The 18,563-nt window shown below is 38.6% G+C and overlaps 2 protein-coding genes across 2 annotated transcripts; one reads left to right on the top strand and one right to left on the bottom strand.

Annotated features, from left to right (window-relative positions):
• Positions 1–3,387: 3,387 nt before the first annotated feature.
• On the top strand, positions 3,388–4,303 carry LOC114182928 (kunitz-type trypsin inhibitor KTI1-like). Its single transcript, XM_028069736.1, has one exon. It carries the CDS (start codon positions 3,478–3,480, stop codon positions 4,078–4,080), a length of 603 nt encoding a protein of 200 aa, XP_027925537.1. The 5' UTR covers positions 3,388–3,477; the 3' UTR covers positions 4,081–4,303.
• Positions 4,304–10,536: 6,233 nt separating this feature from the next.
• Positions 10,537–12,206, bottom strand: LOC114184450. The gene is made up of 3 exons (XM_028071758.1): positions 11,961–12,206; positions 11,337–11,895; positions 10,537–11,195 (listed from the first exon to the last, which is right to left on the bottom strand). Exons 1-3 carry the CDS (start codon positions 12,204–12,206, stop codon positions 10,537–10,539), a joined length of 1,464 nt encoding a protein of 487 aa, XP_027927559.1.
• Positions 12,207–18,563: the final 6,357 nt, after the last annotated feature.

Below are 18,563 nucleotides of genomic sequence, written 5' to 3' on the forward strand. Positions count from 1 at the left end.
GTAGTTTTAGTAAAGTTAGTGTTAGTATTATTAATATTTTTATTATTATTGTTATTAATATTATTATTATTATTATAATTATTATTAGTATTGTTGTAACGTCCCATTTAATTTATAAACGCAATTAAAGGAAACGCCACACATAAGATAGTATAACAACGCAGTCCTTGGGTTCTCAACAACACCCCTACAAAACTAGGCACACCACGATGTCAACAAAAAGCAGGATAACTGTTTAACCAAAAGTTTACAATCTAATAACCACGAATACAAGGGCCATAGCCCTAAAGAAACCATGAAGGAAAGAAGTATAAGATCCAGCTCAGATGGCTAAGTAGCGGAATCGCCATTCCCTTGTTGGCCGCGAGAACCTCGCCCATCTGCTCCCATCAACCAGGTTGATGATCATCGCAAGGAAGAACAGCCACATACAACACAACCATGCAACGAAACGGGTAAGCTAGAGCCAACAACATATTCATCATACAGTCAAATATATTTTCGTCATCTCATACCCATATAACAACCAAACATGTTACGACTCTTCATTCAATACACTACGACTCGACTCGACTCATCCGGATACGTATAACTTGGTCAGATTCAGCGGATGCTTGCACTTTTGGTGGATACCTCTACTCGACCCTGAGCTGCTCGATCTTGAGCTATGTAGTACAAGTGTTATGATGAATCAAATTTCCCTCACCACAAGGTTAGCCCTTACTGGATTTCAGGCCTCCTGCTACCCTCACCACAAGAGTCAGTCCGCTCTAGGTGAGACTAACTGGCTCCTCAGAGTGTCAGGATGCAACCTTACCTTGAATCTTTACCTAATTATACAGATGGGGCACCACCATGGAGACCCACTAACAGGGGCCATGGAATTACGTCCCGACCACTGAAGCGCGACCCTGAAAGTCTCACCTAGAGACCCCCAAGGAATTATGCACTGACACAGACAAAAATACAGTCATATGGTCCAATAAGATTTACCATGCAAGGGTGCTTTCATTATGACAACCGTTAAAGTCGTTACATGTCACATCTCCAGGTCCAACGCATTCCAACTCATCATAATCCATTCATGCTCATAAGACACAACTCATCTCATTTTCATGTCACCTTAGTAATATCAATCTCATTTAGTTCTCATGCCAAAACTCATACCAAACCCATCATTTAAATTTCATGAATCATGCCGAACATACCTCATGCTCCATTATATACATGTTACTCATCATACAATCATACTCAACCAAAATAGATCATTCAGGAACAAACAGGCATCCAATCACAGCACTGTTCTCGCCCAGTACCTCGCTCAGGCTGAGGGGTCTCGCTCAGGCGAGGCGAGCTCGCTCAAGCGAACCCCTTTCGCCTAGGCGAGGGCTCGAAAGAGCATCCAGGAATCAACGCGGGATCTCGCTTAGGCGAGACCCCTCTCGCCTGGGCGAGATGTTTGCTCGCTCAAAAATCTGAGCGGGTTGCCTGGGCGACCCTTCGCACAAACTGGTTTGAGCGAATCCCTGTTTGTCTCACCTAGGCGAGACTGGCTCGCTTGGGCGAGATTAACAGGTCTCGCCACTGTTTTACCTGCAACAGCCATGTATTTCGAACCAACCAAGCATGCAAGGCATTCCACACGCCACATACAACAGTTTTATCCATACAAATATTCAACAAGCACAAAAGCAAAACAAAGATGACCCACACTCAAACCTTAACTTCCCGTACCTGGAAATGGGTTCGTACAGAAGGTTTGACGCGTAACCAAAGAGTACGACAGCTCTAGAACACACTAAAGAGCTGAAAACAGAAGGTACCCGGAACAAGGGCAGATTAGTATCAAACCCTAACTGCGAAAACACAAGGGAAAGCAAAAAGGGAACTCTGATGATCTAGAGGGCACTTACGTGGAGTAGAAACTGATTCGGAGCTAGCTCGAGAGACTTGGGGAGAAACCCTAGCAGAGCTCTAGTGCGGAAGGAGAAGATGACGGCTGCTGAGTTCTGCAATAGTGAGAGTGAGTGTGCAATTAGGGCAGACCTAAGGACTTTATACGTTGGGCCGGCCTTAGGCCCACTTACAAGGCAGCCCACCAACTTTAGGGCAGAAAATAAAAATGGGGGTCTTACAATTGTTATTATTATTATTATTATTATTATTAAACAAATACTTCTTCAATGTTCTTCTTTGGTTTAAATTGTTTATAGGTTTATATCTATAAATATGCTTCTTTTGAAAAATTTAAACATCAATTTTATGTTGTATTGTATAATATGCCTACATTTTAATTTAACAACAATCCATATAATACCTTTCATTTTAATATAATTTATAATTTAGAAATTTAATTATAAATTTTAATTTTATTTAATATATTATATAAAAAGTACTCATAATTAATTACTTATCTTTTTCTCATATCATTAAAATTTATATATAAAAATTACTCATAATTATTTATTTGAATATAAGAATATTACATTAATTTTAATATAAATTAAGATAAAAAATAAAAAAATTTAAATACAATAAAAGTGTTCCAACTATGTCAATTCAAGAGGTGTGGATTGAAATAAAGTATCTATATCTGACAAAATTTGTCAGGATTATCCCACTATGTGTTCTTTTGTTTCCAAAATATATAGTTGGGTGAATAATTAATCATTAAATAAGAATAATATTTAAATAATTAAACCAATAATAATAATAATTATTCAAATCACTAATTTATATATATTAACAATAAAATCTGTTTTAAATATTAAAAATGTAAAAAAAAAACATGACTCAGTTATTTCAAATATATTTTAAATAACTTTGAAATCTAACAAGAAAATCCAAAAAAAAAAAATTAACACCTATTTTTTACTCTTTAATCTTAACTAAAACTCTAAACTTATTATCATAAACAATGTTTTGTAATTAAACTTCTAAAAAACATCATACTGACATTTCTTAATCTAAACAAAATAACAATTTATGTCATTACAAATTAATTATTCCAAATTACTCAAAAATACATAACATATCACACATAATACATAACAATAATTAATTATACGTAAATATATAATTATATCATTATTAGATAAATTTATCGTTTGAATATATTTAAATTAACAATTATAATATTTATAATTTTAAATTAAATTATTGATTTATTGATAATAATATTAAAATCTGTTTTCTAAAAAAATTTAAAAACCAAAATCACGACAGGGTCTCATGCTAGTTTTCTGATACAAAACTTTTAATGACCAAATAACCAAAGTTTTGAACACGTGTTACTTAAATAAATAGGGTTAATTATATCTTGAACCACATAAAAAGAGGAAAAATTGTTTACTCAACCTATAACATATCTTGTGTTGGTCCTGTTTCTGTACTAGCTAGGACGACTTCATAGATATCAATTTCCAACATTGTTTGTTCAACCAAACTGAAGACAAGCCTCGGAGAGCCTCTCAAGAAATGAAGTTTACGACCTTTTTCTCTCTGTTTCTACTTTGTGGCTTCACCTCACACCTTGGTTCAGCCAGCGCAGATGTGGTGGACACCGACGGTAATCCTCTTGAAAATGGTGGCACATACTTTATAAGGCCAGTTATAATAACTGGAAACGGCGGTGGAGTGGAATTTGCAGCAACCGGAAACGAAACTTGCCCTTTGTCTGTTCGCCAAAATCCAAGTCCTTTGTCTAACGGCCTACCGGTAGAAATTTCATCGCCAATCAAATTCCCTTTTATAAAAGAAAGTTTTATTTTGGACATTAGGTTCCCTTTTGTAGCCCCGTGTGCTCCCTCTCCATCGAAGTGGACTGCTGTGAAGTTTGGGGGAAAGGGGTTGGTTGTTAAACTTACTGGCTACGACAACACAGTAGCCGGTGGGTTTAAAATCAAGAGCGTTCCCAATGATATTGGAGGCTACATCCTCTTGTTCTGTCCAGAGAATAGTTCTTGTGGCTATGTTGCAATTGAGATTTATCCTACAACAAACAAGCGTTTGGGGGTCACTCCGTATGAGGAGACTGCATTCTGGATTCGCTTTCAGAGAGTTTACACGTCATCTGCGTGAATTACCGATGGATAATGATTCAATGACTACCGAAATTTGACTCCTATGTTACTCCCTGACGTAGAAAGTAATTTTTAATTTTTTTTTACTTGCAAAAGAGAGTATGTCACGTGAGGGAAAGAGAAGTTAATTAATGTTAACTTTTTCAAACTGTGAAAGTGAATGGAAATGGCCAAAAGCGGTTTTGAAAAAAAATCATTTGCAGACCATTGAGAATGGTGTTGGAATCCTTCCAAACTTCACTGTGCCTACGAAATCTATATTTTCCTCCATGCGAAATCCACGGTGCTGGTCTTCTTCCTTGGAAAATCTCCACACTCCCTACAAAAGCCACAATCTTTGTTCCATTCCGTGAGAGAAGAGAAATGCAAAAAGGAAAACGAGTGGGAGAAGGCAAATACGGAAGACGAAGAATAGTCACAAGCATCGAAAAGAAGGGTCTGTCGCATAGGGTTAGGGAGAAGTGGTGAAGATGAAAGTGTGAGGAAGAAGACCCCATTTTTTCGAAATCCCCTTTGGAAGTTTTTTCGTTACCATTAAACCCTAAAGGAATGGTACAAGTTTAGCACCCTAACACCAGACCCCATTTGATATTGATGTGCAAAAAGTAATGGGTAGGTCACTATGTAATACATCAGGGGTCACTCACTAATGCAGTCACTATTATCATGTGTGTGAGGGGGGCACTTGTGGGCCAATTATTCCATAGGAATTTTTCTTATGAGTAAATATACCTTCCATACATGTTTTTTAGGTATTCCTAGATAGTATAAATGTTTTAGTTGTGGACTTCCTTACAATAGAGCAATGTGAAAAATGTTCAAGGTAGGTCACCACTTAATAAGTCAATGGTCACCAATAATTCCATGCAGAATTTATAATATATATATATATATATATATATATATATATATATATATATATATATATATATATATAAAGTTGGATTTCGTGGACCAATTATCTCACAACAATTTTTATTAGGTTCAATATACGTTGCAGACATGCTTTGAAGGTCATGTGAGTCACTGTGAATGATGTACAAGTTTAGCACCCTAACCACATACCCCATTTGATATTGATGTGCAAAAATTAATGGACAAGTCAACATGTAATACATCAAGGGTTAATGCAACCATTGTTATCATGTGTGTTAGGTGAGAGTTGTGGGTCAATTATTCCATACCAATTTCTATTAGGAGTAAATATGCCTTCCAGACATGTTATTGAGGTCTTCATAGACAACAAACATGTTTTAGTTGTCGACTTCCTTACAACAGAGCAGTGGTGAAACGAATGTGCAAAAGGTTCAAGGCAAGTCACCACTTAATAAGTCAGTGGTCACCAATTATTCCATGCAGAATTGATACATATATATAAGATGGATTTCATGGACCAATTATCTCACAATTTTTATTAGGTTTAATATACGTTGCAGACATGCTTTGAAGGTCATATGAGTCATTGTGAATGTTGTACAAGTTTAGCACCCTAACCACAGACCCCATTTGATATTGATGTGCAAAAAGTAATGGGTAGGTCACTACGTAATACATCAGGGATGACCAGTTAATACAACCAGTTATCACATGTGTTAGGTGGGAGTTGTGGGTCAATTATTCCACACGAATTTCTCTGAGGAGTAAATATACCTTCCATACATTTTATTGAGGTCTTCCTAGACAGTAAACATGTTTTAGTTGTGAACTTCCTTACAACAGAGCAATGGTGAAACAGGTGTGCAAAAAGTTCAAGGCAGGTCACCACTTAATAAGTTAGTGGTCATCAGTTATTCCATGCAGAATTGATACATATATATAAGCTGGATTTCGTGGACTAATTATCTCGCAACAATTTTTATTAGGTTCAATATACATTGCAGACATGCTTTGAAGGTCATGTGAGTCATTGTGAATGGTGTAGGAGTTTAGCACCCTAACTGCATACCCCATTTGATATTGATGTGCAAAAATTGATGGTCAAGTCACTAAGTAATACATCATGGGTGACTAGTTAATGCAACCACAATTATCACGTGTGTTAGGTGAGAGTTGTGGGTCAATTATTCCACACCAATTTCTCTTAGGAGTAAATATACCTTCCATAGTGAGAGACCAGAATAATGGAAGTCCTTTCTTGTAATAAATTATTGCCTTGTCCTTTCTCTATATTTCCACTTACTATGTTTATACGCTTTGTTTTAACGGATAAAATAATGGCATATGCTCAATTTTTTTAACTTTAAAAATAAATATAATTATTTTTTTAAAATTTATTATAAGTATTTTTTATTTTGTAAATAATCTTCTTTTAGTAAAGATACTAAATTAAGTGATGATATTAAACAATTGAATGTAAGAAACTAATTACATAATATAAAAAGAAATATACTAAATTATAGTATAAAATAATTAAATACGTAAATAATTTTTTTAAATAGTTTTATGAAGTATACGAATTATATTAATACTAATAACAATTTTGAATTAATAAAAGAAAAATATACATTATAATGAAATGATGAAAAGGTAAATGTGTTTTAAAAATGACTAAATAAATAATAAAATTAATTTCAATTAGTATAAATTAAACAATTGGCGTGTAATTAATAAAATACTATATACTAATTAATATATATATATATATATATATATATATATATATATATATATATATATATATAATTATTGAGTTGCAAAAATTAATTGTAATTCTAAAGATTTTTATTAAATAAAACATATTTTACATATAAGTAATATATTGGAATTGTAACGTCCCATTTAATTATTACGCGAAATTAAAGGAAACGTCACACAAAATATTACTGTAGCGTAGTATTGGGGTCCTTAACACAACCCCTACAACTTGGGCACACCACGATGCCAACGGAAACCAAATACAAGTCTAGCAAAAGAGAAAAAAGTAGCAAGGCGTAAAACCATACATGGGCATAGCCCTAACGAAAACCATGAAGAAAATAAAAAGATCCAGCCCCGATGACTAAGCAGCAGAATCGCCATTTCCTTGTTGACCACGAGAACCTCGCCCATCTGCTCCCATCAATCAAATTGATGATCATTGCAAGAAAGAAGAACCACATGAAGACAACCACACAACAACAGGGTAAGCTAGAGCCAACAACATTTTTATCATACAGTCAAATATATATTTTCACCATTCAATATCCATGCAACATCCAAGCATGTTATGACTTTCCAATCAATACACTATGACTCGACTCGACTCATCCAGATACGTATAACTTGGTCGGATTCAGCTGGTACTATCAACACACCAGTAAAAACGTGATACACAAGCGGGTTCTAGCTTCCTTACCTGGAAGGGTCTAACACAGGATTTGGCAAGCAGCGTAGAGCACAACAGCTTTGAGCAGAGACTTAGGAGCTAGAAAAATAATGACATAGAAGTGTAGTAGGTTACTATGTGAGCTTTGCTGAACCCATGAAAAACAGCTCGGAAAGGAAAACAAGGTTCAAGACCAACTTACGTGAAATGAAGAGGACTCTTGAGCTGGTACGAATGAGCGGGAGCTAAACCCTAGTAGAGATAAAATTTTGGCGCACGGGGAAGATGATGGCTACGTTTTTGAAAGTGAATGGGAGTGTGAAATTAGGGCAACACGAAGGGCTTTTATCCTATGGGCCAGCCTTTAGGCCCACTGCTATAGGGCAGCCCTTAAAAGGGAAGCAGAATAAAAAGAGGCCTTACATTCCCCCCAACAACAAAAATTTTCGACCTCGAAAATGAAACTTACCAGGTAAAAAGATGTGGATGTGATTTTCTCATGTCCTCTTCTAACTCCCAAGTTGAGTCACCTGTCCTCCGGTCCCAGATGACTTTAACCAGGCTAACAGCTTTTCCTCGGCGCTCCTTAACCTTGTTGTCCTCTAAAGCGATGAGTGGTACTTCCACTGTGAGATCTTCCCTGATCTGTATATCCTCGGCTTCCAACACATGAGCCGGGTCAAACACATACTTCCTCAACTGCGAGACATGAAACACTGGTGAAGGCTTGCCAACTGCGGAGGTAAAGTTATCTCATAGGCCACTGGCCCAATCCTCCTCATGATTTGATGTGGGCCAAGGAACTTGGGCGAAAGCTTCCTTGAGCGGAGAGCCCTTCCCACGCCCGTGATTTGGTCACCCTCAGGAATACATGATCACCAGCTGCGAACTCCAGGGGTCTCCTCCTATGGTCTACATAGGCCTTCTGCCTACTCTGGGAAGCCTGCATCCTGTTCCTCATCATTCTCACTTTCTCGGTGGTCTACTCTAACAATTCCGGTCCGACAAGTACTGCTTCTCCATCCTGATACACCTCCTGCCATAAAGAGCCTCGTATGGTGCAATGCCGATGCTCGCATGAAAGTTGTTGTTGTAGGTAAACTCAATCAAGGGCAACACCTCATCCCAAGCCCCCAGATGATCCAATATGCACGTCCGCAGTAAGTCCTTAAGTGACTGAATGGTCCTGTTTGATTGGCCATCAGTTTGGGGATGGTAGGCTGAGCTCATAGTCAACTTGGTCCCTAAAGCCTCCTGTAAGATTTGCTAGAACCGGGATGTAAACCGTGGGCCTCTGTCGGAAACTATGCTCAAAGGTACTCCATGCAATCTCACGATCTCCTTAACGTACAGTTGGGCCAACTTGGCCATGGACATCCTCAAGTTCATCGCCAAGAAGTGTGCACTCTTGGTTAATTGATCCACTATCACCTAGATGGTGTCATGTCCTCTAAAAGTCTGTGGCAAATGGGTTACAAAATCCATGGAGATGTTGTCCCATTTCCACACTGGTATTTCCAAGGGCTATAGATTCCCACCAGGCCTTTGGTGCTCCACCTTCGCCTTCTGGCAAGTTAAACATGCTGATACGAACTGAGCAACATCCCTCTTCATTTCCTGCCACCAGAAGGTTTCCTTAAGATCCTGGTACATCTTAGTCATGCCAGGGTGCAGACTAAGACGACTCTTGTGTCCTTCCTCCAGAATTAACCTCTTCACCTCGACATCATTAGGTACACATACCCTACCCTGAAACCGCATAATACCATCATCACCCAAAGCAAAATCTCTAGCCTCATCTGACCCAAGTTGTTCTTTGACTCTGTTCAGACTGACATCCAATAACTGCCTCTCTCTCACTAAGCCCAAGAAGTCACTAGATATAGTTAGGGTACTACATCTAATGAACTCATACCCTACCTCCACTTGTAGCTTCATATCCCGAAATTTCTCTAGTAACTCCACCTCTTTGACCATAAGGTGTGCAGCATGTACGACCTTCCTACTCAAGGCATCTGTCACTACATTCGCCTTCCCGGGGTGGTATAGGAGCTCAAAATCATAATCCTTCAGGAATTCCATCCATCTTCTCTGTCTCATGTTTAGCTCCTTCTGGTCAAACAAATACTTGAGGCTCTTATGATCGCTGAACACGCGGAACTAAGAACCATAAAGATAATGCCTCCAAATCTTCAAAGCAAACACTATCGCCGCCAACTCCAAATCATGAGTGTGGTAGTTACCCTCATGCACCTTAAGCTGTCTCGAAGCATACGCCACCGCCTTCTTTTCTTGCATCAAAACACAACCAAGTCCAAGATGAGATGCGTCACAATAGACCTCAAAAGGCTTCCCCACGTCTGGGATCACTAGTATCAGCGCATTGATCAGTCTCCTCTTCAGTTCCTGGAAACTCTCCTCACACTTATCCGTCCAGGTGAAGGGTTGGTCTTTCCGAGTAAGCAATGTCAGAGGCGCTACTATCTTGGAGAATTCCTCTATGAATCTCCTATAGTAGCCGGCTAACCCCATAAAACTCCTGATCTCTGTGGCAGACTTAGGACTTTCCCACTTAACCACCGCCTCAACCTTCGCCGGATCTACTACAATGCCTTGTGCAGATATCACATGCCCTAAGAACTGTACTTCATCCATCCAAAATTCGCACTTGGACATCTTGGCATACAACTATTTTTCTCTCATAACACCAAACACCAACCTCAGGTGTTCTTCATGCTCCTCCCGAGTCTTAGAATAGATAAGGATGTTGTCTATGAAGACTACGACAAACTTATCTAAGAAGGGTCTAAAAATCTGGTTCATGTAGTTCAGGAACACTGCTGGAGCATTGGTCACACCAAAAGGCATAACCACGTACTCATAGTGTCCATACCGGGATCGGAAGGCCGTCTTTTGTACATCATCAGCCTTTACCAATATCTGATGGTAACCCGATCGTAGATCTATCTTCGAGAACACTGATGACCCATGCAGCTGATCCATTAAGTCATCAATCCGCGGGAGCGAATATTTATTCTTGATAGTCATCTTGTTCAATTGTCTGTAGTCCACACACAGACGCAAACTCCCATCCTTTTTCTTCACCAACAATACTGGCGCTCCCCAAGGTGAAGTACTGGGTCGGATGAACTATTTCTCCATCAGCTCTTCTATATGTTTCTTGAGTTCCACTAATTCTGCCAGAGCCATACGATATGGAGCCATCAACACCGGGCCCGTTCCTGGTACCAGGTCAATAGAGAACTCCACTTCTCTACTGGGAGGCAACCCTGCCAAAAACACGTCTTCAAACTCATGTACCACAGGTATAACTGATGTTTCTTCTCTTTCCTCCACTTCCATACGGGCGAAGATTACGAAGCATTGCGCGCCATTCTGAATCTCCCTCACCACTCCCTGAGGGGACACCAACTCGAGCTCCTCTAAATCGGGAAATAACAACCTCTTCTCCTGACAGTCTATAAGGACGCGATTGGCAGAGAGCCAATCCATCCCTAAGATCACTTCCAAGTCTTGTAGTGGCAGGCAGATTAGGTTCACCTTGTATCTACGTCTCTCCACCTTCACTGGACACCTAGCACACAAGGACGACATCGTGACCAATCTCGACGCCAGAGTAGACACCGCGAGCTCGCACTGTAGCTCGCACACCGGTAGACCCAGACATTTCACACAATCATCTGACACAAAGGAGTGTGTCGCTCTAGAATCATACAATACACAGCAAGACACACCAGCTATCGTGCAACAACCCATAACCAAGTTACCTGAATCAGTCGCTTCTGCTCCTGTCATAGCATACACCCTGCCTGTCACTTGAGGCCTGTTGCCTTTATCCCTCCGCTAATGCTGGTGAGGAGTCTGAACTGGAGGGCGTGCTGCTGCCCTAGCAAGGGTGGGACAATCCTTCCTAAAGTGGCCCTCCTTGCCACAGTTGTTGCATCTGCAGTAGCCCTCCATGCGTGGGCAAGCGCTCCTCAGGTGAGGACCTCCACATATATAGCACTGGACTCGACCCTGCTGGGGAGGAAGACCCCTAGACCCTTGAGGATGATGGGGAGGTTTGTCATATGATCTCCTCCGCTCGTCATGTCTGGGCTTGGACCCAGATGGTCCACCAATCCTCTGAGGTTGTTGAGATTGCTGGCCCTCCACCTCATTCTTCATCTTTTCCATCACTCTGGCCTTCTCCACCAATGCAGCAAAGTCCTTGATCGATAGAGGGGCTACCATCAAGCGGATATCTCCCCTGAGGCCGTTCTCAAATTTCTGGCATCGCCACTCCTCGTCAAGCGGCAATGTATAGAAGCGGCTGAGGTGTTTGAACCTCTTAGCATATTCCGTCACAAACTTCCCTCCCTGAGTGAGTTGGAGGAACTCCACCTCCTTGGCATATCTGACACTATCTGGAAAGTACTCGGAGACGAATCCCCCTTGAAGGCCTCCCAAGTCATAGGCTTTCCTCGCTCCTCCATGATGGACTTCATGCTAATCCACCAATGTTCATCCTCTCCGGTCAGCATATAAACTGCAAACACCAACCGGTTATCTACCGGGCACATCTTCGCATCAAAAATTCTCTCCTGGTCCTTCAGCCACTGATCGACTGCATCTGGACTAGTCTTCCCGTCGAACTTCACGGGATGGTGTTTCAGGAAGTCTTCCAGACTCCACTCTCTGACTAGTGGTCTTGGCTCTGGGCCAAACACAGGGGCAGTCGCCCTGTTCTTCTCCAGCTGACGGAGTGCCTCCATGTGCTGCCGATGGGCATCCTCAGCAGCTGCCCTAGCAGCCTCCATCTGCTGCATCACAAGTTGTTATTGCTCAAGCGACGCTGCCTGTCGTTGGATGGATGGGCCATAGCCCTAACGAAAACCATGAAGAAAATAAAAAGATCCAGTCCCGATGGCTAAGCAGCGGAATCGCCATTTCCTTGTTGACCACGAGAACCTCGCCCATCTGCTCCCATCAATCAAATTGATGATCATCGCAAGAAAGAAGAACCACATACAAGACAACCACACAACAACAGGGTAAGCTAGAGCCAACAACATTTTTATCATATAGTCAAATATATATTTTCACCATTCAATATCCATACAACATCCAAGCATGTTATGACTTTCCAATCAATACACTATGACTCGACATGACTCATCCGGATACGTATAACTTGGTCGGATTCAGCGGATGCCTGCACTTGTGGTGGATACCTCTGCTCACCCTCAAGCTATGTGTTATAAGTGTTACAATGAATTAATTTTCCCTCACCACAAGGTTAGCCCTTAATGAATTTCAGGCCTCCTACTACTCTCACCACAAGAGTCAGTCCGCTCTAGGTGAGACTAACTGACTCCTCAGAGTGTCAGGATGCAACCTTACCTTGAATCCTTACCTAGTTATACAAATGGGACACCACCATGGACACCCACTAAAAAGGGCCATGGAATTACGTCCCGACCACTGAAGCACGACCCTGAAATCCCACCTAGGGATTTCCAAGGAATTACGCACTGACACGGACCAAGCATACCAGACCAAATAATAAAGGTTTATTACGTATACACATATACATCACATACCATCTCTTGATAATTCATCTTTTTCATTTCTTTCTCAATGGTTCCATACCCATCCATTTCTCTCAAACCATAGATATGGCCTTTTAGTTCATGTCAATACCATGCCACTTTATCACCAACCATCTCATTTAGTTTGCATGCCAAAATTCATACCATACCCATCATTCACCATCCATGAATCATATCACTCATACATAACAGTTCATTATATATTTTTCATCATAGCAATCATACCCAAGCAATTACAATTTCTCCAAGAGCAGCCAAGCACTCAAACCACGCGGGATCTCGCTTAGGCGAGACCCCTCTCGCCTGGGCGAGATGCTCGCTCGCTCAAAAAGCCGAGCTGGTCGCCTGGGCGACCTTTCGCGCAAAATTTTTGGGTGAGTCCCTGCTTATCTCGCCTAGGCGAGACTGGCTCGCTTGGGCGAGATTAACAGGTCTCGCCACTGTTCTCCTGTAACAATAGCACCCACCAATCCAAACAACACACCCAAAACATCGCAAGCACTCAGAACATCAAATCAGTTCAAGACTATCAGCACACCAGTAAAAACAACAGTAAAAACGTGATACACGAGTAGGTTCTAGCTTCCCTTACCTGGAAGGGTCTAACACAGGATTTGGCAAGCAGCGTAGAGCAGAACAGCTCTGAGCAGAGACTTAGGAGCTAGAAAAACAATGACATAGAATTGTAACAGGTTACTATGTGAGCTTTTCTGAACCCATGAAAAACAACTCGGAAAGGAAAACAAGGTTCAAGACCAACTTATGTGAAATGAAGAGGACTCTTGAGCTGGTACGAGTGAGCGTGAGCTAAACCCTAGCAGAGCTAAATTTTGGCGCACGGGGAAGATGACGGCTACGTTTCTGAAAGTGAATGGGAGTGTGAAATTAGGGCAACACGAAGGGCTTTTATCCTATGGGTCAGCCTTTAGGCCCACTGCTATAGGGCAACCCTTGAAAAGGAAGCAGAATAAAAAGGGGCCTTAAAGGAATAGTTAATAAAAATTTATGTGTTATAAAATTAATATATATTAATATAAATTTTAAATTCGAAAAAAATTTTAAACAACATATTGAGTAGTTAAAAGAATTATGAATGGTATTATTAAAGAATCATATTAAATAAAATAAATTAAAGATGCAAATACTATAATATCATACTAATTTATATTTTTGAGAAATTAGTTTTCACAATGTTTTTTATATTACATTAATTAATTATATGTTGTTAGAGCAGAGGTCCTAAATCCTTAAAAACAACAAAGCATAAACTTTGGAATATGAAAAAGTTACATTTAATAAACGCCGATAAGATGATGTATTTGCTTAGTCTAACAAATGATGAAACATAGTGTCAACACTACAAAAAAATTGATAATTAGTGGAGGTTTTTTTTGCAATCTGTGGGGGTTTTTACCCTCTGCAAATTAATTTGCAGAGGTTTTTTAAACCTCTGCGGTTAGAGTCCCCACAAACTATTTGCTGGGGTTTTGGACAACCTCTGGTATCTATATTATATTGCAGAAGTTTTTTTGTGGAGGGTTATAACCTCTTCTATTGGTGACTATTTTTGTAGAGGGTTTTAACCTCTTCTATTGGTGGCTATTATTTTGTGGAGGTTTGAAACCTCCTTTATTTCAAGCTATTTTATTGCAGAAATTTAAAACCTCCTTTATTTATTATCCATCTACATTTATAGTTTCACAATTCAATAAAATCTACTTTTAATAATTAAAATCTAATTTTAATAATGACAATTTGAAATATATAAAAGAAATTATGACACCACAAAAAATATAACAAATATTTTATTCCATGATCAACATAATAAAATAATTACATCAAAGTATCTAAATGTTCAAGTATAAAAGAAAATAACATTAAAAGTTCATAAGCCAATTCTGCAACTAAAATCTTTATCCTAATCCTAAAATATTTTGCTTTCATCACTTCACGTTCTTGCCCTTTAAGAAGATTAACCACTTCATGTTGGGTTGTTTTTTGGGCTCACTCTTCACGCAATTAACTTTGTTTGCTCTCCTTTATGCTATTTCCAAATTTAACTTTTCCAATCTGTGTATAAGAAATCAAAAGTTAACCGCATTTGAGATTGTTCTTTTCATCATCCAAAATAATATTGTAATAAGTAATATAATTTCATAATTAGGATTTAAATTTGAAACTAATGGATAAAATAAAATATAACTATATGAATTGATTTACATGCATGTGATTTAAGCATGTGGTTATTCGTTAATAAAAAAATCCTAACCATATGATTTCACCAATCACTAACCACACAAAATTATCCAATTAACCATTCGATGCAGTAGCTCACACAATGCATGCACCAATGTATTAGAAGGACAATTTGTAAAAGGACAATTTTATTTTTAAATATAATAGTAAGCATCACATTTCAAAAGACTAATTAATATAATAAAACGTTACTTTCAAAAGGTTATTCACCCTGCAACCATCTCATAACCCTTCTGCAAACCCAAAAGCATCTTCCATTTCTTTTAAAAGGGCATTACCACTCTCTTCATTCCCACCTGGATTCGCACCATAATCATTCAATGCAGACAACAACCCTATCGGCAAGAACCATTCCCCAACCTCTAGCCGTCTTTCCCTTGAGAAAGAAGTAAGAATGTTTTCCATACATATAATAATAGAACTATGCATAGAGGCCATGGCAATGATTTTTTTTTATCATAAAAAGGGAAGGGAGATCAAGCAAAAAACACGAGCCCATGACAATTGTAGATTGGTGCATTAACCTCTTTGTTGAGAAGAAAACATTGTTGGCTATGAGCACATTCATATTAACCTGCATAAATCATTAATATGCACGTTCAATAATCATGATAAAGAGTTGAGAGGGAAAAAGATTAGTGAATGTGACAAAATCATTAACTCACTTAATCACACACCTTTCGGGGCTTCCTTGCTAAAACCAATCTTGAACATTGCAGCAACCTTTTTCGTTAGCATGCAAAGCCAATAATACATCAAGTCAACACATAAATTAAAACCAGAAATATTATCCATGCTTTATAAATGATAATAATAAATTACATAAAATAATAGAGGGGAAATAGAATATAAAAAAGCTAGCTAAAAGTTCAAATATATTGACATAAATTACTGACTCCAACAACCTCGTGATGCTAAAATTCTTGATAGCCAAGGATACAACAACAGGTACTGGGCAAGCAAAATGTATTGCATTCAACTTAGGAATTTCATCAAACACGTACTGGGCAGCAACAACCACTCACTCCCCGTTATGAGTCGACCGGAATCTCCTGCACCATTAAAAATCAGTGTGAGAATCTTCGGTTAGGATTTTATGGTGTCGCGAATTTGAGAACAATGGTGAAAGGTAGAGCCTCTAAATCGTGAAACCTAGAAGAGGTTTTTGAATCGAAAACCGAAAACCTAGAATCGAAAATCGAAAACCCATTCGAAAATCCATGACCATTCACTACCGACAAGCTACAATCAGTGATTTTTGTGAGCTAACACACAGGCGCGAGAGATGGAGAAGAGATAAAGAAGTGAAACAGTGCATAGAGAACTCACCAATAGTGAAGAGATAGGAAAGAGATATAGTGAGAAAAGATAGAAAAACAGCAATATCGAATGAAGAACCGCCAAAACAGATGAGGAGCAACTGAAAAAAATAGGGAACAAAACTTTAGATAAGAACAAGAGGGAAAGGAAAAAAAATGTATTATAATTGTGGAGGTTATAAATCTCTGCAAGAAAGAACTAAAACCTCCATTATTTTCTGCGCTCCAGACAATTTACGAATTATGATAATTTGTAGAGGATTTTTCTGACCTCCATAAAATAACCTCTACTGAATATTAATTTTTTTGTAGTGCAAGTTCCACTTCGTTTAAAAAGTAAATGTTGATTAATTAGAGGATATGTACAATCTACAACTTCAATAAACTTAAAGAATATTCTAAAGCTAAAGTTTTTCTTAACTTAAGTTTTTCTTACAGTGAATGTCTTCGTTATCTATAATTATGAGACTCATGTTCAATTTAAATCTCATTCAAATATCTTTTGAGATTTTAGTTAAAGCTTAAATGTATGTCAACTTTATTTAACACAAATATATATATATATCAACTTTAGCTGAACTATCCCCCAATATAGTGTATGCTTATGTCACTTGAAAAAGTGAAAAGTTATGCAAACTAAGGAGATAAGTATTGTCTCTTATTAGAGATGTTGCGTAAAGAAAAAAGAGCAATTAATGTCAAAGTTCAACAAATGGTAACAGTTGAAAGAAGAAGATTATCAAGTTAGTTCAAATCCACTTAATGTGAAGAAGTACTTGGGTTAACTCAAGAGTGACATGTGAAAGAATATTTAGTTTTGACCAAAACTGAATTAGGAAAGAATACTTGTTTGAGCTTAAAGTGGCTTTGGAAAGAAGACTTTCTATACTTTGTAGCGTGAGTTTGTAGCATGAGTCTTATTAGTGAAACTTGATTAATTGGTCAAGAACTAGAAGTATTTTGTGTGAACTAACGAACAAGTACAAAAGAATTGAATGTAGTCTCTGTGAATTTTGGCCATCAGTAAAATTTCATCGGTAAATATCGTGATTTGACCTTCCTCATCCTCCTACTCCTTTTTTTTCCTTCCTTTTTTTCTCTTTCATTTTCTTTTTTCTTCTTCTTTTTCCTTATCATGCTACTCATCCTCCTTTGTCGTTGTCATTATCGCCTTCACCAGCACCATCGTCACCTCTAATGTCATTACCTTCAATGCCCCTACCTCTTCTTCTTCTTCTTCTTCTTCTTCTTCCCCATTCTCCGCTGGTAATATGAATGGCAAATTTCATGCCAAGTCTTATGAGAATTTTTTATCTATTAAGAGGAAATGAGTTAGAAGAAGAAAAGAAGAAGAAAATAAGGAGGAAGAGAAGGAAAAGAAGGAGGAGAAAAAGCAAGAGAAAGAGAAGGATGAGGATGCATAATGGTGGCCATGTGGCGTGGTGATGGTAGTGTGGTGTAGTGGTGGCGGTGGCACAACAATGGTTGCGTAATGGCGCGATGTCAACTCTTCAACAAACCAAAGGTTGAGAAGGAGGAAGAGGAAGAAAAAAAAAGAAGAGGACGAGAAGGAAGGGTAGGAGGTGATGAGAGACAAGGCAGCAGCGACAATGGTGGATTTAAATCGTTGATAATCCATCGGTAAACTAAAAAAGGCTCAAACATGCTCCTTCTATTATAGGTTTTCCTTTATTGGTGACAAACTTTTTCATGTCAGATATGATAGTGTCTAATCTAAAATACGCATTTACATTGGACCTATAGTAGTGTTCGACGTAAATTTAAATCACACACTACTATAGATATGACGTAAATTTACGTCAAGCACTACTAACAGTCTTAAAAGTCTGACGTAAATTTATGTCAAGTGTTTTTAACACTATAAAATTTATGTTCCCTACAATGATGTCAAACCTAAGACTAACGTAAAAAGTAAAAAAAATTGACGTAAAAGACCTTGGTTGTGGTACGTAGTACCTACAACCTCCAC

Source organism: Vigna unguiculata, chromosome 5 (genome assembly GCF_004118075.2).
Source record: "Vigna unguiculata cultivar IT97K-499-35 chromosome 5, ASM411807v1, whole genome shotgun sequence".
Taxonomy (NCBI): domain Eukaryota; kingdom Viridiplantae; phylum Streptophyta; class Magnoliopsida; order Fabales; family Fabaceae; genus Vigna; species Vigna unguiculata.

Coding starts and splice junctions, on each gene's coding strand:
- LOC114182928 (XM_028069736.1), top strand. CDS start 3,478: ATGAAGTTTACGACCTTTTTCTCTCTGTTTCTACTTTGTGGCTTCACC.
- LOC114184450 (XM_028071758.1), bottom strand. CDS start 12,206: ATGGAGGCTGCTAGGGCAGCTGCTGAGGATGCCCATCGGCAGCACATG. Junction 11,896..11,960: donor TTGATGCGAAGATGTGCCCG/GTAGATAACCGG, acceptor TTGGTGGATTAG/CATGAAGTCCATCATGGAGG. Junction 11,196..11,336: donor CTGCAGATGCAACAACTGTG/GCAAGGAGGGCC, acceptor ATGCTATGACAG/GAGCAGAAGCGACTGATTCA.